This window comes from Lipotes vexillifer, unplaced genomic scaffold (genome assembly GCF_000442215.2).
Source record: "Lipotes vexillifer unplaced genomic scaffold, Lipotes_vexillifer_v1.1 scaffold657, whole genome shotgun sequence".
In the NCBI taxonomy this organism is placed as follows: domain Eukaryota; kingdom Metazoa; phylum Chordata; class Mammalia; order Artiodactyla; family Lipotidae; genus Lipotes; species Lipotes vexillifer.
This window is the reverse complement of record NW_006774518.1, coordinates 1,559,640-1,576,607: the sequence shown is the minus strand read 5'-3', so window position 1 is coordinate 1,576,607 and position 16,968 is coordinate 1,559,640. Positions and strand designations below refer to the sequence as shown.

At 45.9% G+C, this 16,968-nt stretch overlaps 4 protein-coding genes and 3 pseudogenes across 6 annotated transcripts in view; 2 read left to right on the top strand and 5 right to left on the bottom strand.

The window, feature by feature from the left end:
• The window catches only part of LOC103073083 (histone H4-like), a 27,898-nt gene extending 20,588 nt beyond the window's left edge, over nucleotides 1-7,310 (bottom strand). Inside the window, 3 exon segments of the mRNA XM_082930842.1 lie at nucleotides 4,684-4,690; nucleotides 5,625-6,020; nucleotides 7,018-7,310. Of these exon segments, the coding sequence (XP_082786968.1) occupies nucleotides 4,684-4,690; nucleotides 5,625-6,020; nucleotides 7,018-7,310 (696 nt within the window).
• On the bottom strand, nucleotides 663-1,042 carry LOC103072260 (histone H2B type 1-L pseudogene; annotated as a pseudogene). Its single transcript, XR_456931.1, has one exon. The product of XR_456931.1 is annotated as a histone H2B type 1-L pseudogene (transcript).
• LOC103072537 (histone H2A type 1 pseudogene) lies at nucleotides 1,354-1,791 on the top strand (annotated as a pseudogene). Its single transcript, XR_014368599.1, has one exon. The product of XR_014368599.1 is annotated as a histone H2A type 1 pseudogene (transcript).
• Nucleotides 2,494-3,197, bottom strand: H1-5 (H1.5 linker histone, cluster member). Its single transcript, XM_007449250.1, has one exon. The coding sequence runs from the start codon at nucleotides 3,176-3,178 to the stop codon at nucleotides 2,498-2,500; it is 681 nt and encodes a 226-aa protein (XP_007449312.1). The 5' UTR covers nucleotides 3,179-3,197; the 3' UTR covers nucleotides 2,494-2,497.
• A 5,926-nt stretch (nucleotides 7,311-13,236) lies between the features above and the next one.
• LOC103073360 (histone H3.1) lies at nucleotides 13,237-15,115 on the bottom strand. Its single transcript, XM_007449251.1, has 2 exons — nucleotides 15,090-15,115; nucleotides 13,237-13,653 (listed from the first exon to the last, which is right to left on the bottom strand). The coding sequence occupies exon 2, from the start codon at nucleotides 13,650-13,652 to the stop codon at nucleotides 13,242-13,244; it is 411 nt and encodes a 136-aa protein (XP_007449313.1). The 5' UTR covers nucleotide 13,653; nucleotides 15,090-15,115; the 3' UTR covers nucleotides 13,237-13,241.
• Nucleotides 14,745-15,143, bottom strand: H2AC17 (H2A clustered histone 17). Its single transcript, XM_007449252.1, has one exon. It carries the CDS (start codon nucleotides 15,139-15,141, stop codon nucleotides 14,749-14,751), a length of 393 nt encoding a protein of 130 aa, XP_007449314.1. The 5' UTR covers nucleotides 15,142-15,143; the 3' UTR covers nucleotides 14,745-14,748.
• A 311-nt stretch (nucleotides 15,144-15,454) lies between these two features.
• LOC103073911 (histone H2B type 2-E pseudogene) lies at nucleotides 15,455-15,835 on the top strand (annotated as a pseudogene).
• Nucleotides 15,836-16,968: the final 1,133 nt, after the last annotated feature.

The following is a 16,968-nucleotide window of genomic DNA, read 5'->3' as shown; positions in this document are numbered from 1 at the left end:
TAAAGAGGAAAGAGTGAGATGAAATGTGGAGCTGACTCAGAAAAGAAACTGATACTCTAAATTCTTTTTCCCAATTAAAAAATTTGACCATGTAAAAATAATAGTGAACAGAAATGCCATTCCCAAAGGGGGTGAAACATTCAAACTTAAGAATGCAGTAGGATCAAACTACATGAAAAATCTAAAGGGGACACAACCTGCTTGTTTTCCTTTAATTCATTTTTTGGAGTGATATTTATAAAGCATGGTGAGGGTCAGGGCATGGAATGGCAAGTGTATGACTGCTGAAAAATGATGTAACATAAGTAAACGTTCAGTTAAAGAGCATTTGAAATTTGCTAGCCACTAACTTAAAGATTGATCCTCAGAGTAAACCTGAGCTGGACGGTAAGTGAAATAAACACAATAAAATTCGTTTTGGGTGATGGCTGTAACATGTACAACTTGTTATCAAGATCATCTTATTTGAAATGCCACATACCCAAAATCTAATTTGTTGCACAAATTAAGCAGCATTTACTAAAGGCTTCAGATTAATATTGCTTTTGTCTACCTCTAAAGCTATTTAAACTAAGTGCCAGTTCTCTTTGGAAAGCGTGGATGGCTCTGAAAAGAGCCTTTGGATATGACGGAACCCGATCAACTGCTTTGCAGCCAGTGCCTCACTTGGAGCTGGTGTACTTGGTGACAGCCTTGGTGCCCTCAGACACGGCGTGCTTGGCCAGCTCGCCGGGCAGCAGCAAGCGCACGCCGTCTGGATCTCCCTGGAGGTGATAGTCGAGCGCTTGTTGTAATGCGCCAGGCGCGACGCCTCGCCCGCGATGCGCTCGAAGATGTCGTTAACGAACGAGTTCATGATGCCCATGGCCTTGGACGAGATGCCGGTGTCCGGGTGGACCTGCTTCAGCACTTTGTACACGTATACGGAGTAGCTCTCCTTGCGGCTGCGCTTGCGCTTCTTGCCGTCTTTCTTCCGAGTCTTGGTCACCGCCTTCTTGGAGCCTTTCTTCGGGGCAGGAGCGGACTTGGCAAGCTCAGGCATGACGACGCGGCGTTAACAAAATCCTCGAGAAACTGAGCAACGGGCGAGACGAGTCCGTTTCACTTACAACTGCATATTCAAATGACACTTAGTAAAGTTCTATGTCTGATTGGCGAACACTGGTAATGACGTCATAATCAATCTGTCCAATCAGAACGCGCATTTAAAGGACCGCCACGTCTCTTTTAAAACGGAACTACTACTTTACCCAATGGAATAGCTTCTTTTTCGCGCCCAGCTGCAGCTATAAAATGTGCGGTTTTCTTCTTTCACCTTAGTTGCTCCTGGTGTAAGCTTTGAAATAGTGCATTATGTCTGGACGTGGCAAGCAAGGCGGCAAAGTTCGCGCCAAGGCCAAGACTCGCTCTTCTCGCGCCGGACTCCAGTTCCCCGTGGGCCGAGTGCACCGCCTGCTCCGCAAGGGTAACTACGCTGAGCGTGTCGGGGCCGGCGCACCAGTGTACTTGGCGGCGGTGCTGGAGTACCTGACGGCCGAGATCCTGGAGCTGGCGGGCAACGCGGCCCGCGACAACAAGAAGACGCGCATCATCCCGCGCCACCTGCAGCTGGCCATCCGCAACGACGAGGAGCTCAACAAGCTTCTAGGCAAAGTTACCATCGCTCAGGGAGGCGTCCTGCCCAACATCCAGGCGGTGCTGCTGCCCAAGAAGACCGAGAGCCACCACAAGGCCAAGGGCAAGTAAGGCCTCAAGAGCAACACCTTAGAAACCAAAGGCTCTTTTCAGAGCCACCTACTTTTTCTGCGGAGGAGCTGGGACAGTAGTTTCATTTAATTCCATTGTCATTATTCCCTGGGGAAAAGATTACTTCATGTAATTAATTTGGCAAGCAGTTTGAGCCACTTTTCGGACTCCTAGTCATGTCCTCGGAATGTCAGGAAGATATCAAGAGCTTTGGTAAGGAAGTGAGTGCAGTGTCAAGATGCAAAATCAAAGTATCTTTAAGGGCCCCTAAGTACAATCAAAACACTTTCTCGGCTTATTTGCAGTAACTCGACCTCTGCCAGTGCTAAAATTATGCTGTGCCTTGATTCCTGCAATATCAAATTAAAAATAGATGTGTGCAGTGAATTAGGTGGCGCATAAACCGGAATAAAAACGTATCTGAACGTTACACGGGCTTTTTAACTTTAAAAACTTCTTTGTAGCCAAACACCCAGGAACCAAAAGTTAGCATGTTTGTGGACAATTTTGCAGGTTACTGGCTGCAGGTCAAGTTTTCTAACTTTGTTGTGTTTTAAAAAGAATATCATGTTTTTCGCTTTGAGTTCCAAGCAGGAGGAAAGGTGAAAACATTTAGTGGAAGTAAAGGGCAATGTTTTCTTGGCGAGCGGCTAAGAATAAAATATATGTTCCTCAGTGCACAGCTGTTTTCAGAGATCTCTGGGTGGCTCTGAAAAGAGCCTTTGGGGTTTGCATCTTAAGCGCCAACTTCCTACTTCTTTTTGGGAGCCGCCTTCTTTGCCTTTGCAGCTTTGGGTTTTGCTGCCTTAGGCTTGGCAGCTTTGGGTTTCGCCGCTTTTGGCTTCACTGCCTTAGGCTTAGCGGGGCCTTTGGCAGCCTTCTTCGGCTTTGCCGCGGCTTTGGCTTTCTTGGGACTCTTGGCCACCTTTTTGACGCCAGCGGCTGCGGGCTTCTTCGCCTTCTTGGGAGTCTTCTTCACTGCTTTCTTTGCTCCCGCAGCCTTCTTGGGCTTCTTAGGGGTGGCCCCTGCGGGTTTTTTCGCTTTAGCAGCCCCCGCCTTCTTGGCCTTCGGCTTGGCTTCCCCAGTGGGCGCCTTCCTATTGAGCTTAAAGGAGCCGGAAGCACCCGTACCCTTGGTCTGCACAAGGGTACCCTTGCTCACCAGGCTCTTGAGACCCAGCTTGATTCGACTGTTGTTCTTCTCCACGTCGTAGCCGCCAGCTGCCAGCGTCTTCTTGAGCGCTGCCAAAGAAAGGCCATTGCGCTCTTTGGAGGCGGCCACAGCCTTAGTGATCAGCTCAGAAACTGGGGGCCCGGTCGCCTTGCGCTTAGCCGCGCCACCGCTCGCGGACTTCTTAGTAGACTTCTTCTTGGCAGGAGATTTCTCCACCGGCGCCGGGGCAGCCGTCTCAGCAGGAGCGGTTTCCGACATGGCGATGGAAGAAACTGCTAGAAGAAGAGAGATTCAAAACCCAAAGAGCAAGTTTTGCAATGCTACCTTGCTCGGGCCCGGGGCTTATATAAGCCGGTGCTGCCCTGTGATTGGTGGAGCGTCCGATCCACCGCCCTCAGGCAGCCGGCTCTCGTGGTTGGACTCCCAAATTGTGTTTGTTAGTCCCAAATTTTGATTAAATGCTAAAAACAGTGGTACAGAATTTGACTCTTTGAAGCTCCAAAGGAGGAAAACAGCCTCGGTGTTCACATACTTGTTTGTGTTTTTATGAATCACGCGCAATTAATGAAAGATATTTTTTAAAATCCCTTCAGCTTTTCATATGTGTCCATCGGGCGTAAGGCATCGAGCTAGTTAGTTGCATGTTGCAATAAATTTTTACTAAGTACCAAGTGAACGTTTTTTAAAAGGTTTTGTCCCTAAGTTCGGCCTTTGATTTTTGCAAGAGGAAAGACACTAGGTTCCGTGGTTTTGCCATAAACTTTGTTTCAAACTGTGGCAAGTAACACAGGCGCAGGACAGCTTGTTGCCTACAGCCCCAAATTAACCATATAGACCTTACTTTAAAAACCGGTTCTGCCTCCCAAGGAGTTTCCACGTGCCACTGTCTTTAGAGAATGAGATTTTGCCCCTAGGAAAAGTTCTGTTGCCAAAGTGACTTCTTCCAGGAGGAATAGAAATTGCTTTGGCTACAGGATCCAATGACCTTCATTCAAACAAATTTGGTTTGTTTTTGATAGAGATGCTTTCTCTCTTTAATTCCTAAGCGAATCCAATAAAATAAGAACAAAGAAAAATGCTTAACCCCGATAATGTATTTTAGAAAAAACCCTGAAACCTGCTAAAAATTATTCAAGGGCTTCCAGTAGCCCTCGAAAGCGCAAACTGTTTAGATGGCATGGGACTTTGTCCCTCTTTCACGGTGCTTTTCCCAATGCTCTCAAACTTACCTCCATCAACATTTAACAAATTACGCGGTCAAAACACCCTCTTTTGTAGGACATCAGTGTGGATATTTTTGTGTGTTTAAGTGAAGATAGACCTGTATCTTCCAGTGAAATAATTGGCCACTGACTATAAGTGTGGACTGGCTCTTAAGGGACTGGAGGTTATAGAAATTTAAGAGAACTGAGGAAAACATTAACATCCAAGGGAACTGAGGCAATGACCAGGAAGTGGAATGGAGGATGAAGTTTGCTATTTATTGGGAGGTGGGAGGGGGAGGCATGGACAGGATTTTGTGCCTGGATGGGGTGATGATTAGGATCTCTCATGTAATCAACAGTTCTCCCCTGTGAAAAACTGTAGGCCAATACACTTCACCTCTTCAGGAGCTCCTGGAGTTGAAACTATAGCCTACTATGGCCAAATCTAGACAGTGGCCTATTTTTGTATGGCCGTCGAGCTGAGTTTTTCTATTTTTAAATTGTATTTTTAAATACTGTGACAGACTATATGTTGCCTGCAAAACCTAAAATATTTACTATTTGGCTCTTTTGCTGTTTTGTATTCCTTCTCACAGACACAAGTTCATGGTGTGTTGCTACAGGCCTGCCTTTCAGAACTATGCAAATCGAGATCTAAAGAAAAGGAGATCTTAACAAGAAAATGTTCCAACCAAGTATTTCCCACTTTTTCAATCACAAAACTTTCAGAAAATTTGGGAAGAGGGTTGGGGGAAGTTATGCTTTACAGGAGAGAAGCATAATAAAAAGAGCTAACATTCATTGAGCATTTAACTGCCAGGAACTAATCTAAGCATGCCCTACAAACTAATTCGTCAGCTACATTTTACAGCTATTCTAGGTGAGTCCCAGAGAGATGACTAATTTGGCAAAGATTATACAGCTAGTAGTAATTGGCAGCTGTGAGGCTTGAACCTCGACCACTATTTCTTTCTGCAACAGGAAGGCAAGCACATTTTCTGAAGTCAAGGAGCTAGAGTACTTGGCAAAAACAAAAAAACCCTTCATTTGACATTTACACAATTATCCACAGAAACAAACTTTCACAAGGTATGGGCCAGTTTTTCTTCAGTTGCTTCGTGTAGCCAAAGGCTTAATGGTTGTATCACTTTGTATGCTTCCCCAGAAATAGCTCAATAGGCTGACTAGGATCACAGAATACAGTAACCTCAATCTGAAGCTTAATCTCCAAATATTCAGCACTAAAGTGACACAGTAACAATTGAGCCCACAACAGCTATTTCATCAAAACCCTCCTGCCATTTTTGTTTTGGGGATAACATGTATCCTCTAGAATGAACAGTTCCTTTTTGGTGACAGTTGAGCTCTGAAAAGAGCCTTTTCGGATGAGGTATATTAATAGGAGACGGTGTAAGATTTAAGCCCTTTCCCCGCGGATGCGACGGGCGAGCTGGATGTCCTTGGGCATGATGGTGACGCGCTTGGCGTGGATGGCACACAAGTTGGTGTCCTCGAAGAGCCCCACCAGATAGGCCTCGCACGCCTCCTGCAGCGCCATCACGGCCGAGCTCTGGAAACGCAGATCGGTCTTCAAGTCCTGCGCGATCTCGCGCACCAGGCGCTGGAACGGCAGTTTGCGAATCAGCAGCTCCGTGGACTTATGGTAGCGGCGGATCTCGCGCAGGGCCACCGTGCCGGGCCGATAGCGGTGCGGCTTCTTCACGCCGCCCGTGGCCGGCGCGCTCTTGCGGGCCGCCTTGGTGGCCAGCTGCTTACGCGGCGCCTTACCACCGGTGGACTTGCGAGCGGTCTGCTTAGTGCGAGCAATGCACAGATAGCGCCAATTACTTTAACAGTAGGAAGAGGAGCCAGTCGTCCCAATATATATAGGGACCCTCGTGTCTTGATTGGACAATAGACTGCTGCCTCCCTCGCCTGCCCCGCCCTTCCCCGCCCACAGAATTGGCTCTAGGCTTATTCCTCAAAGAAAAGGAAGCGTTTTCCCGCCTCTACTTCGGTCATTAGGATAATGTACAGAGGAGATATCTTTTGGCTTTAAAAGACTGCAAGATGGGCTTCCCTGGTGGCGCGGTGGTTGGGAGTCCGCCTGCCGATGCGGGGGGTGCGGGTTCGTGCCGCAGTCCGGGAGGGTCCCGCGTGCCGCGGAGCGGCTGGGCCCGTGGGCCTTGGCCGCTGGGCCTGCGCGTCCGGAGCCTGTGCTCCGCGGCGGGAGAGGCCCGCGTACCGCAAAAAAAAAAAAAGTGCAGGATGCATTAAAATTCTTAAAGTGTTATCTAGAGAATCTCAAAGTGCCTTGCACTATTTTAAATACAGTACAAGGTGTCATGATTGGGTTCTTGACAAAAATACTGAATAACATGAAAGGGAACCAGCTTATGATAAACGGAGGCACTGAAAGTCGAAATCCAGCCATGTTCTATGCCCGTGGTCTCAAACTTCAGCGTGCTTAAGAACCTCAGCTTATTAAAACGAGGGTCGGCCAACTTTTTCTGCAAAAAAGGTATGACAGTATTTTAGGCATTACTCGCCATACTGCATTACTTTGCCCTTGACGTGGAGTGCGAGCGCAGTCGACATAGGTTAAATGAGCCCAGCTTACACTAAACCTGTAAAAACTGGCAACGCAGTTATCACAGAATTTGCCACTGTAGTTGGAAAGGCTGAGGGCCTGGGGACTGCGATAACGCGCAACTTAAGCTCAACCTCAAAATTTTTAGCCCCCCAACCTACCAATCCAACACAACTACTCCAAAATACTTAAAATGCGCCTTAATGCCTACAGCTTTTTAACAGATTTCGTGGGTGGCCCTAAAAAGGGCCTTTAAGCGACGTTATGATGCTTTGGGACAACTCTAACCGCCAAAGCCGTACAGAGTGCGTCCCTGGCGCTTGAGCGCGTAGACCACGTCCATAGCAGTGACAGTCTTGCGCTTAGCGTGCTCAGTGTATGTAACGGCATCCCGAATCACGTTCTCCAGAAACACCTTCAGCACCCCACGGGTCTCCTCATAGATGAGGCCGGAGATGCGCTTCACCCCGCCACGCCGAGCTAGGCGGCGGATAGCTGGCTTGGTAATCCCCTGGATGTTATCACGCAGAACCTTGCGGTGGCGCTTCGCACCTCCTTTCCCCAGGCCCTTTCCACCCTTTCCGCGACCGGACATCTTACTAACTAGGTAAAATACTATACTCCAGTTCGCAAAGGCGGTGTTTTATATAGTAGTATATCGGACCTGGTTGGGAACCGTTCAAGCCATCTGCGTCTCTTCAGGGAGGTTCCAGACCCGAAGCCCCGCCCACGTTTTCAGCAAACTGAAACTACTTGGTCGAACCGGCGCCTAATAAAGGTCCCTCAGCCTAACTCCTACATTGTGTTGTGCTCGCCCGCCCCTGGAAGACCTTTCTTTTGGTTTGGTCAGGGCTTGCCGTCCGTTTTGTTTTGTTTTGTTTTGTTTTCTGCCATCTCTTAGCGACTTGTGGCTGCTGGAATGAATGGCGCATCTCAAGAGCGATGATTGTAGGCATTTGGGAGCTTTTGTGAAACCTCGTGGCTGGCCGCCTGATTATAGCTAGCTTCCAGGTGGGGTTTTTCGTCGTTCTCAGCGTCGGTGCTCTCCCCTTTTCCTTACTCATCCTATCACCTTACTTTCCCTTCCCTCACTGGCTGCCACATTTTGCGGGGTAGTATTGGCTTTTTCAAATTTTCTTCAGCTCACTTAGAAACACTTCAGGAAGCTGAGGAAGGTAATCTTTTACCTGTAGTTTCCTTTGGTGAGTCCATGAACAAGTAAAAATGCCTCTCAGGGATTACCGCCCTGCCCCCTCCCCCCCTCGCTTCTCCTTTGAACTGAGAAATCAAGTGCACCCCAAAACTCCATGCCTTTAATTTACAAATACAGTTGCCTTGCCAGTGCTTTGCCCTGGAAATATTTATATTCACATCTATGTGTCCCAAAGGTGTGATTCTCTGTTAAAATAATTTAAGTCTCTTCTCCCACCTTCATGGAGGAAATAAACTGACTGCAGATTTCTCAGCTTAAAAAGTTTGAGTCTTTTAATAACCTATAATGGAAAAGAATCTGAAAAAGATATCTGTATGTACATAGATACATAGGTATATTTGAGTCACCTTGTTGTACACCTGAAACTTACATAAAATTGTAAATCAAATAAAAAAAATTGAGTCTGAGAATATCTTATTTAAATTAAGTACTGTTCAAATGCTTCCTTTTTGTCTTTCTCAGCAAGTAATAATGATATTGCCTGATAAATTCTTGTTGAATAATTGGGATAAATATTTAGGAGTTGTTTGTTTCTCACATTAGGAGAGATATTCTTTTCTGAGAGAAATGTTGGCAATGCTTTACAGTCCATAGAATTCCTTTCCCCTTCAATCAGATGAATAAATGAGGTAGGTATACTTGCCTTTCCAATGTTCTGAGGGTTGCTACTGATTCACACTTGTCTGGTTGACAGTTCTTAATGTTCTTAGTTCCAAGTGTTGGGCTCAATCCTTTTCATAATTACTGTATTTTCAATTTGATGTGCCACACGTTTATTTTCTTGACACTTGATTTTGTTTTCTCTGTTTTGGTTAAACCTTTGGAATTAGCTGGTAGGTTGTATTTATAACTCTTACTTTTCTTTTTTGTTTTTAATTTTTTCTCTTTTATTGTTTTTTAATTGTTCTTCGTTCAAAATTAGTTTACTGACTAGTAACTAGTACTTTTCCTAATTCTCATTTCTCCTGTCCCCAAACACACACACACTAATCCAAAACACCACTAGCCATTTGGAGTCTTTTCAACTCCACGAACTTAACCTCTCAAATCTTTCCTTCTATTCCATACAGTCTTATTTCTCCACATAGATTGGCCTTTTACCAAGGCAGAACCTTAATGGAAGCATAAAGTTTCCCTTCTTTCTTGGTCCTACCTCAGAGCAATCACCATCCTTGCTTTCATCTTTAAAGTTTCCTTAAGCATTTATGCCTCCATGCGCTATCAAGACCAATTTAAAAAATTTGAAGATGCAGAATCTACTGCCCTTCCTGGCCTCTTCCTCTCTTCATCTTACTACACCTTCTTTTTATTTATTTATTTACTTTTGGCAGTGCCACGAGTCTTGCAGGGTCTTAGTTCCCCGACCAGGGAATCGAACCCGGGCCACAGCTGTGAAAACACTGAGTACTAATCACTGGACCACCAGGGAATTCTTCACACTCTCTTTCTTGAAGTTCACTCTGCCCTGTTCTTGTCTGCTCATGGCTTGAAGTCTGATTTGCAAGACCCTTTAAGAAACCCCTTACTTTCTCCTGAAACTCTCTCAAAACCTAAATGTAGGGCTTCCCTGGTGGCGTAGTGGTTGAGAGTCCGCCTGCCGATGCAAGGGACACGGGTTCGTGCCCCGGTCCGGGAAGATCCCACATGCCGCGGAGCGGCTGGGCCCGTGAGTCATGGCCGCTGAGCCTGCGCGTTCGGAGCCTGTGCTCCGCAATGGGAGAGGCGACAACAGTGAGAGGCCCGCGTACCGCAAAAAAAAAAAAAAAAAAAACCCAAAAAAATCCTATATGTATTCTCTACTATACACAGCTTTTCATGCCTAACACTCCCTCCTTGTTTTATATAATGTCCTACCTTGTTTCCGAAATTTTATAATACCATGGTCTTTATAGTCCCTTCTGAGTGTCTCCTAATTTAGCTAGTTATCATGCCTGAAATGTATCAAACAATAGCTGCCAGAAACTCTGATTCCCTTTTATTCACTTCAACTTACTAGCATCTGCAGGGTTGGATACTGAGAAAACAAGAATCAAAATGAAGGTGTGGGTCCCTTGGGGTAGGGGTCCTCCACTGCCTCTCCCTCTTGGGTTTACAACAGGGACAGAGGTTAAGAACACAGTTCCTAAGCTTCAAATCTTTAAAAACAGACTGGTTTCTATAGACTGAATGTTTCTGTTCCCCCAGAATTCATATATTGAAACCTAATCTCTAATGTGAGAGTATTGGGTATTTGGAGGTAGGGTTATTGGGAGGTGCTTAGGTCATAAGTGGAGGGCCCTCATGAATACGATTAGTGCCTCTATAAAAGAGACCCCATTGTCTCTTCCACACTGAGAAAATAGCCATCTATGAATTAGGAAGTAGCCTCTTACCAGACACTGAATCTGACAGCACTTTGATCTTGGACTCCCCAGTCTCTGGAACTGTGAGAAATACATTTCTATTGTTTATAAGACACCTAGTCTATGGTATTCTGTTACAGCAGCCTGAGCAGACTAAGACACTGGTACTCTGCAAGTCATGCTTTAAAATAGTACTCAGGTTTTTTTGCCTTTGGTTTTGGTGGTTATTCTGGATTTGCTTGTTTTTTTGTTGTTGTTTGTTTTTTAAAATAAAGCTAGAAAATGCTGTTGGAGATCCTGGCACAGGTGTGCCCAGGTATGAACTGATTCTTGGGTTCAGCTCTTATTTTTGCCATTTATTCGTTTCTTGATCTCAGAAGGAAGAATTTCTTTTTATGTGCCCACTATATTTTATTTATTCCCTTGTATTAGACCAGTGAAGTCTGTCAGATAACTCCTAACTTTCTTGTTTTTTCTCTTGCATCTGTTATTTATTATTGTGTAGTGAATTACCAGAAAAGTTAGTAGCTTAAAACAACAAATGTATTATCTCACACAGTTTCTGAAGGTCAGGAATCAGAGAGTAGTTTAGCTGGGTGGTTCAGGTTCAGGGTCTACCAAGAAGTGAAAAGTCAAGCTGTCAGCAGAGGCTTCAGTTACATGAGGTTTGACTGGGCCTGAGATGGCTCACTCACACGGCTGTTGGTAGTTGCCCACTGACTGTTGGAGAATGCATCAGCTTCTTATCGTGCCGGTGTCTCCACAGGGCTGCCTGAATATCTTCTCAACATGGCGGCTGGGGTTCCCGCACCCCATCCCCAGCAAGTGACCTGAGAGAGAGCAAGCAGGAAACACAGCACCTTTTATGACTTAGCCTCCAAAGTACTCATTGTCACTGCCTTTATGCCACACCAGTCTCTAAATCCAGCTCACATTCAAGGGGAGAATTAGGTTCCTTTTTTTTTTTTTCTTGGCCACACCAGTCTCTAAATCCAGCTCACATTCAAGGGGAGAATTAGGTTCCTTTTTTTTTTCTTGGCCGCGCTGTGCAGTGTGGGATCTTATTTTCCCAACCAGGGATCGAACCCGCGCCCTCATCAGTGAAAGTGAGGACTCCTAATCACTGGACCGCCAGGGAATTCCCTAGCTTCCATTTGTTGAAAGGAAGATTATCAAAGAATTTTTGGATATTTCCTAAAACCACCTTTTCTACAATCAAATTTAGGCTTCAAATAGAACATGTCCTCATTGACCCATAGTACACTTCTGAGGTCTGAAGTTCAGATCTCAAAAGACTCCCAAATCCCAGCAGATGCTGGGGAGGACTTCTGCCTTTCCACTTAAAAGAAATCAGGCTTTTCTGCCCAGCTCTTTCTTTTCTTTTCTTTTTTTTTAAACGATTTCTCCTTTATTTTCCTACAGTCATTGGAGGCTTACCCAGATCTCATCCCCTTTCAGGGTTTGTTGAAAGAATCCCAAACAGATTTACTGGCTTTGTCCTCCCAATACTTGGCTACCTTTAGAAAAGACAGACTTTTCTAGAGCTAGTGAAGGATTAATATGTGCCTCATCTAAACCCGGGGAGCTATTACCAAGTTCATATATGAAAAGACATGTGAAAATACTTTGGAAACTATAAAGCTTTATATAATTGTTGTCATCAGTATTATATCTACTCCCCATAGAATTCAAAAAGAATCTGTGATGAAATGTGTAATGCAGAAGGTGGGAAGCACTCAGTGACTGAGGCTATCTTGTGCCTACAAGGTTGCTAATCAGCAATACATTCATTCAACTAGAATTTAATGAGCACCTGCCTGTGTCAGGCTTTTTCTATTCTGGAGAAACAACAGTGAGCACAAAAAAGTCTTTGGCCTTATATGTATATGGTGAGATAAAAAGGTGCAAAATTCGACTTTTAAAACAGGTTCACAGAGTTGGGAGACTACGCTCCTGGAGCTAGTATTTCATACTTGTGAGTTTGACCTCATGTAAGGGATAAGGAGACACGGGGAAGTCCACACGTGGTGTGGGGGATATTACTGTCCCAAACGGGCTCACTGTGGCTTCTGCCTCAGGGAAGTCACCAGATGTTGATGGCATGCATGGTGCCTGTGGATTGCTCCTCGTGCATATCTGCATTAGGAAGCTCCTGAAAGCTGTCAAATAAAAAACAGCTAATTTGTTAATTTTACAGTATCAAATCTTGGAATGGGTGTGAAGGAGAGTAAACAGTTCAGAGCTTTATCTCGTAGGGTTACCAGGTGGTACTAGTAAACAGCTAGAAATGCAATTCTCATGAGAACAAAAATGCTGTTTGAACACCCTGTAGCTTCAGCCAGATTCATTCTTTCCTTTTGGAGTTGTATAAAAGAAACTGAATTAGTACATTAGAAGTCTGCCCACTACTGATAGATCCCGGGCAAACCACCAACATTGTCTGGCTTAATCGAGATGTACTCTGCCCCTCCTGGGACCCTGGACAGTTCAAATCAATAATTGATTAGGGCATGCAAAGTGCTTGTCCTTCCATGCACTGCGAATACATCACAGAACAGTCAGAACTCCGCACCCCGACCATATCCGAAGTGGGGGAGGGACCGGTTAACATTTATGCTCTGAATCCCACTTTACTTCATTGAGTTCTTTTGTTGACTGATTCCTTTTAGTGAAATCTTTTGATTACTCAGGGTCCAGGTGACCTTATTGCTGGAGACACTGTTGCCCTTATAAGCTGTTCAGCAAGTCCTTTTAGATAGCTAACAAAATGAACACGGCATGTATAGCCTTGGCAAGTATTCTGTATACCCATTTTGCATAACAAATATGTAGTTCCTGAAAGAAACCCTTCTCTCGCATTTTCTAAATACCCACCCTAGTATAACAGCTACTCTCAATGAGAACAGAAGTGGCTCTTAAAAGAGCCTTTGGAAGGAAGCAAATGCACCCAAGCCAGATTAGAAAGGACAGTTTACGCCCTCTCCCCGCGAATGCGGCGCGCAAGCTGGATATCCTTGGGCATAATAGTGACGCGCTTGGCGTGGATAGCACACAAGTTGGTGTCCTCGAAGAGCCCCACCAGATAGGCCTCGCACGCCTCCTGCAGCGCCATCACGGCCGAGCTCTGGAAACGCAGATCGGTCTTGAAGTCCTGCGCGATCTCGCGCACCAACCGCTGGAACGGCAGCTTCCGGATCAGCAGCTCCGTGGACTTCTGGTAGCGGCGGATCTCGCGCAGGGCCACCGTGCCGGGCCGGTAGCGGTGCGGCTTCTTCACGCCGCCCGTGGCCGGCGCGCTCTTGCGGGCCGCCTTGGTGGCCAGCTGCTTACGTGGCGCCTTGCCGCCGGTGGACTTGCGAGCTGTCTGCTTGGTTCTAGCCATACTTCTATGCTAATGCCGCGAGAGAAGCAGCTGAGCGCTTCCAGGACCAGACTTTATACAGATGATCCGATCCTGATTGGCCAGAACTTTGCGAGAGTAACCTGATTGGCTTTTAATTCAATCCTCATTTGGTTTTTACCGCCTCTGAAAAGGTTTTGTTTTCCATACTATTTTGTGATTTCTATTTTCGCAGGAAAGAATTACGGCCGTACTCCATCCTGAGTTTATGGTTTTCGACCAAAACGTTAAGACTCCAGTAAAAAAGGAGTCTGGTTCAGAATTTGTGGAAGTCAGCGCCTAAACTGTCCTAAAATGCATTTTTTCATTGGAGACTTTTTCCCTTTTCAGATAATGTAGGGGGAAATTACAGCAAAATAATGTATTTGTTAGTCTCTCTAAATAGTAGTTACATTTCATAACTGCATCAGGATCTATTTTTAATGAGTGTACCAAGACCTAAAATAAAGTTTCAGAATAGACTCTGGCACACCGGCCTTCTGAACACAGAACTTTGCCCAGAGTGGTGTGGGGAAGGGGGAGCTTGATGTGTGCTTGACTAAATACTAGTAAATGACTTACTTCATTAATTGATTTTGATGCAATCAAATGGCTGATTGGACTTTAATATGTAAACTGTGTACTTAGCAGGCCTGGAGTAATGATACATTTACATTGATCAGTGATTAGGTGTTTTCCTGTAAATAGGGGTAGCTCTGAAAGGAGCTTTCGAGTAGGGGCAGTTTTAGTTAACTAATGAACCATCGGGTTTTAACGATAAAGACCCAGAAACAAGACAAAATTGGTTTAATATTTAACATTTGCTGGAACAAATAATCACAGAAAATGTGTTCCTGGGGAGGGGACAATAAATGCGGCCGCTTTCATGGTTTTACAAAAAACTGCAAACTAGTTTTTACCAGATGAGTTAACGCATGCTCGGTCAAATCAATAGGACTACATATTTCAACGTACAGTACTGTAAACTTAGTCAGGGATTCGTGATAGGTTTCAGGACAGTGTTCAGTTCTTCCACATGAGTTGTGGGTGGCTCTGAAAAGAGCCTTTGTTCTTAGAGATTGGAGTATTAATTCAGACCTTACTTGCCCTTGGCCTTGTGGTGGCTCTCAGTCTTCTTGGGCAGCAGTACGGCCTGGATGTTGGGCAGGACGCCGCCCTGAGCGATGGTGACTTTGCCCAGCAGCTTGTTGAGCTCCTCGTCGTTACGGATGGCCAGCTGCAGGTGGCGCGGGATGATGCGCGTCTTCTTATTGTCGCGAGCCGCGTTGCCCGCCAGCTCCAGGATCTCGGCCGTCAGGTACTCCAGTACCGCGGCCAGATAAACCGGCGCACCGGCCCCGACCCGCTCGGCGTAGTTGCCTTTGCGGAGCAGGCGGTGCACTCGGCCTACGGGAAACTGGAGCCCGGCCCGCGAGGAGCGAGTCTTGGCCTTGGCACGAGCTTTGCCGCCTTGCTTCCCACGTCCAGACATAGTGCAAAGCTTATGCACCTACGCCAGAAAAGACTAAAGAGAAAAAAACAACCCACAATTTATAACAGCAGCTGCGCGCGAAAAAGAAGCTATTCCATTGGTCAGAGTTGCTGTCCCATTTTAAACAAGACAAATGCAGGGCCTAATAATGCGTGTTCTGATTGGACAATATTGAAACAACGTCATCACTAATATGCGCCAATCCGACGAAGAACTTTACTAAACCTTATTTGCATATGGATTTGTAAATAAAAAGGACTCGACCGACTCACTATTCTCTCTGCTTCTCGGGAGTCTTGTAATTTTTCTCATCATGCCTGAGTCGGCTAAATCCGCCCCGGCTCCGAAGAAGGGGTCCAAGAAAGCGGTGACCAAGGCGCAGAAGAAAGATGGCAAGAAGCGCAAGCGCAGTCGCAAGGAGAGCTACTCTATCTACGTGTACAAAGTGCTGAAGCAGGTCCACCCGGACACTGGCATCTCGTCCAAGGCCATGGGCATCATGAACTCGTTTGTCAACGACATTTTCGAGCGCATCGCGGGCGAGTCGTCGCGCCTGGCGCATTACAACAAGCGTTCGACCATCACCTCCAGGGAGATCCAGACGGCCGTTCGCCTGCTGCTGCCCGGGGAGCTGGCCAAGCACGCCGTGTCCGAGGGCACTAAGGCCGTCACCAAGTACACCAGCTCCAAGTGAGCCAGCCCGCTGCCACACATGACCCAAAGGCTCTTTTCAGAGCCACCTCCACTTTCAGAGAAATAGCTGGTGCACTTGCCTGTAGTCTAGTTTCTCTCGGGAGAGTAGGGGGTTGATTTGGGAGCGGAAAATGGGGTAAAAACTTAAAAAGCCCTTCGTAAACATTCTAGTATACGCATTTATGCAGTGTCATGCAAATTTAGTATGGATTCTTTGGCGTCCTTTGAAAAAGATTTTCAGTTTTGCCCTCAGCTGCAATAGCCAAAATTTCGCTTTTGTTTACACTTTTTCAACGCAAGGAACGCTCCCCGTCTCTGATTGGGCAGAAGCACTATTTGAAAAGCCCGCCGTGGGCTGCAATTGGCTAGATAGTCTGCCATCAGGGTTGTGCGTTTTGAAGAGATTTTCTCGAAAGTAAAAGGATGACTTGCTTTATCTGCGGAAATGCACCGGGCTCTGGAGCCAAGAGCCATAAAGCTGACAATTAACGGTACTGTGTTCTGCAGTCGGATCCTGGGCGAAATTAACCTCTTGGTGTCTATCTCTCATCCACTACAGAATGGGTACGGTAACATTAGACCTGTCTATCCTACGGAGATCTTATGGTGAGTTGAAGTGAATTATGTCAAAGTGCAACGGGAATATTAAAGGTCAGGGACGTTCCTTAAGGAGAAAAGGTTGAACAAGGAACCCAGCATTTTGGGAAAGCCGCGTTCTTCCAATGTTTAATCGATGTGCCGGAAGGAGATATGCCAGGACTCGCTAGGCCGGGAGAGTAGTTATCTGGCAGTGATTTTAGAGTCCACGATTTAAAATCCCTCCATAGAAGTCAGAGAACTCAGTATTTAAGAGAAGGGCGTATTTACTTAACGCATGGGCTAGCTAGGAATATTAGGGAATGGAGTCTCAAGGCATGATCGAAAGTCCTTCAATTCCCCCCTCCCCTGCACCTTTCAACAATGCCTAAATTCTTTTTTTTGCAGTTGGAATCATTAACATTTTCCTCTACCCTGTCATCCCCTCTCACCAGTAAATGACTGCTATTGTAAATCTTTTTTTCCCCCCATTAACAGCAAAATAAGCCCCTACTACCACATCCCCCCTCCAGGCTGTAACATTTCCTGTCTTTCCCT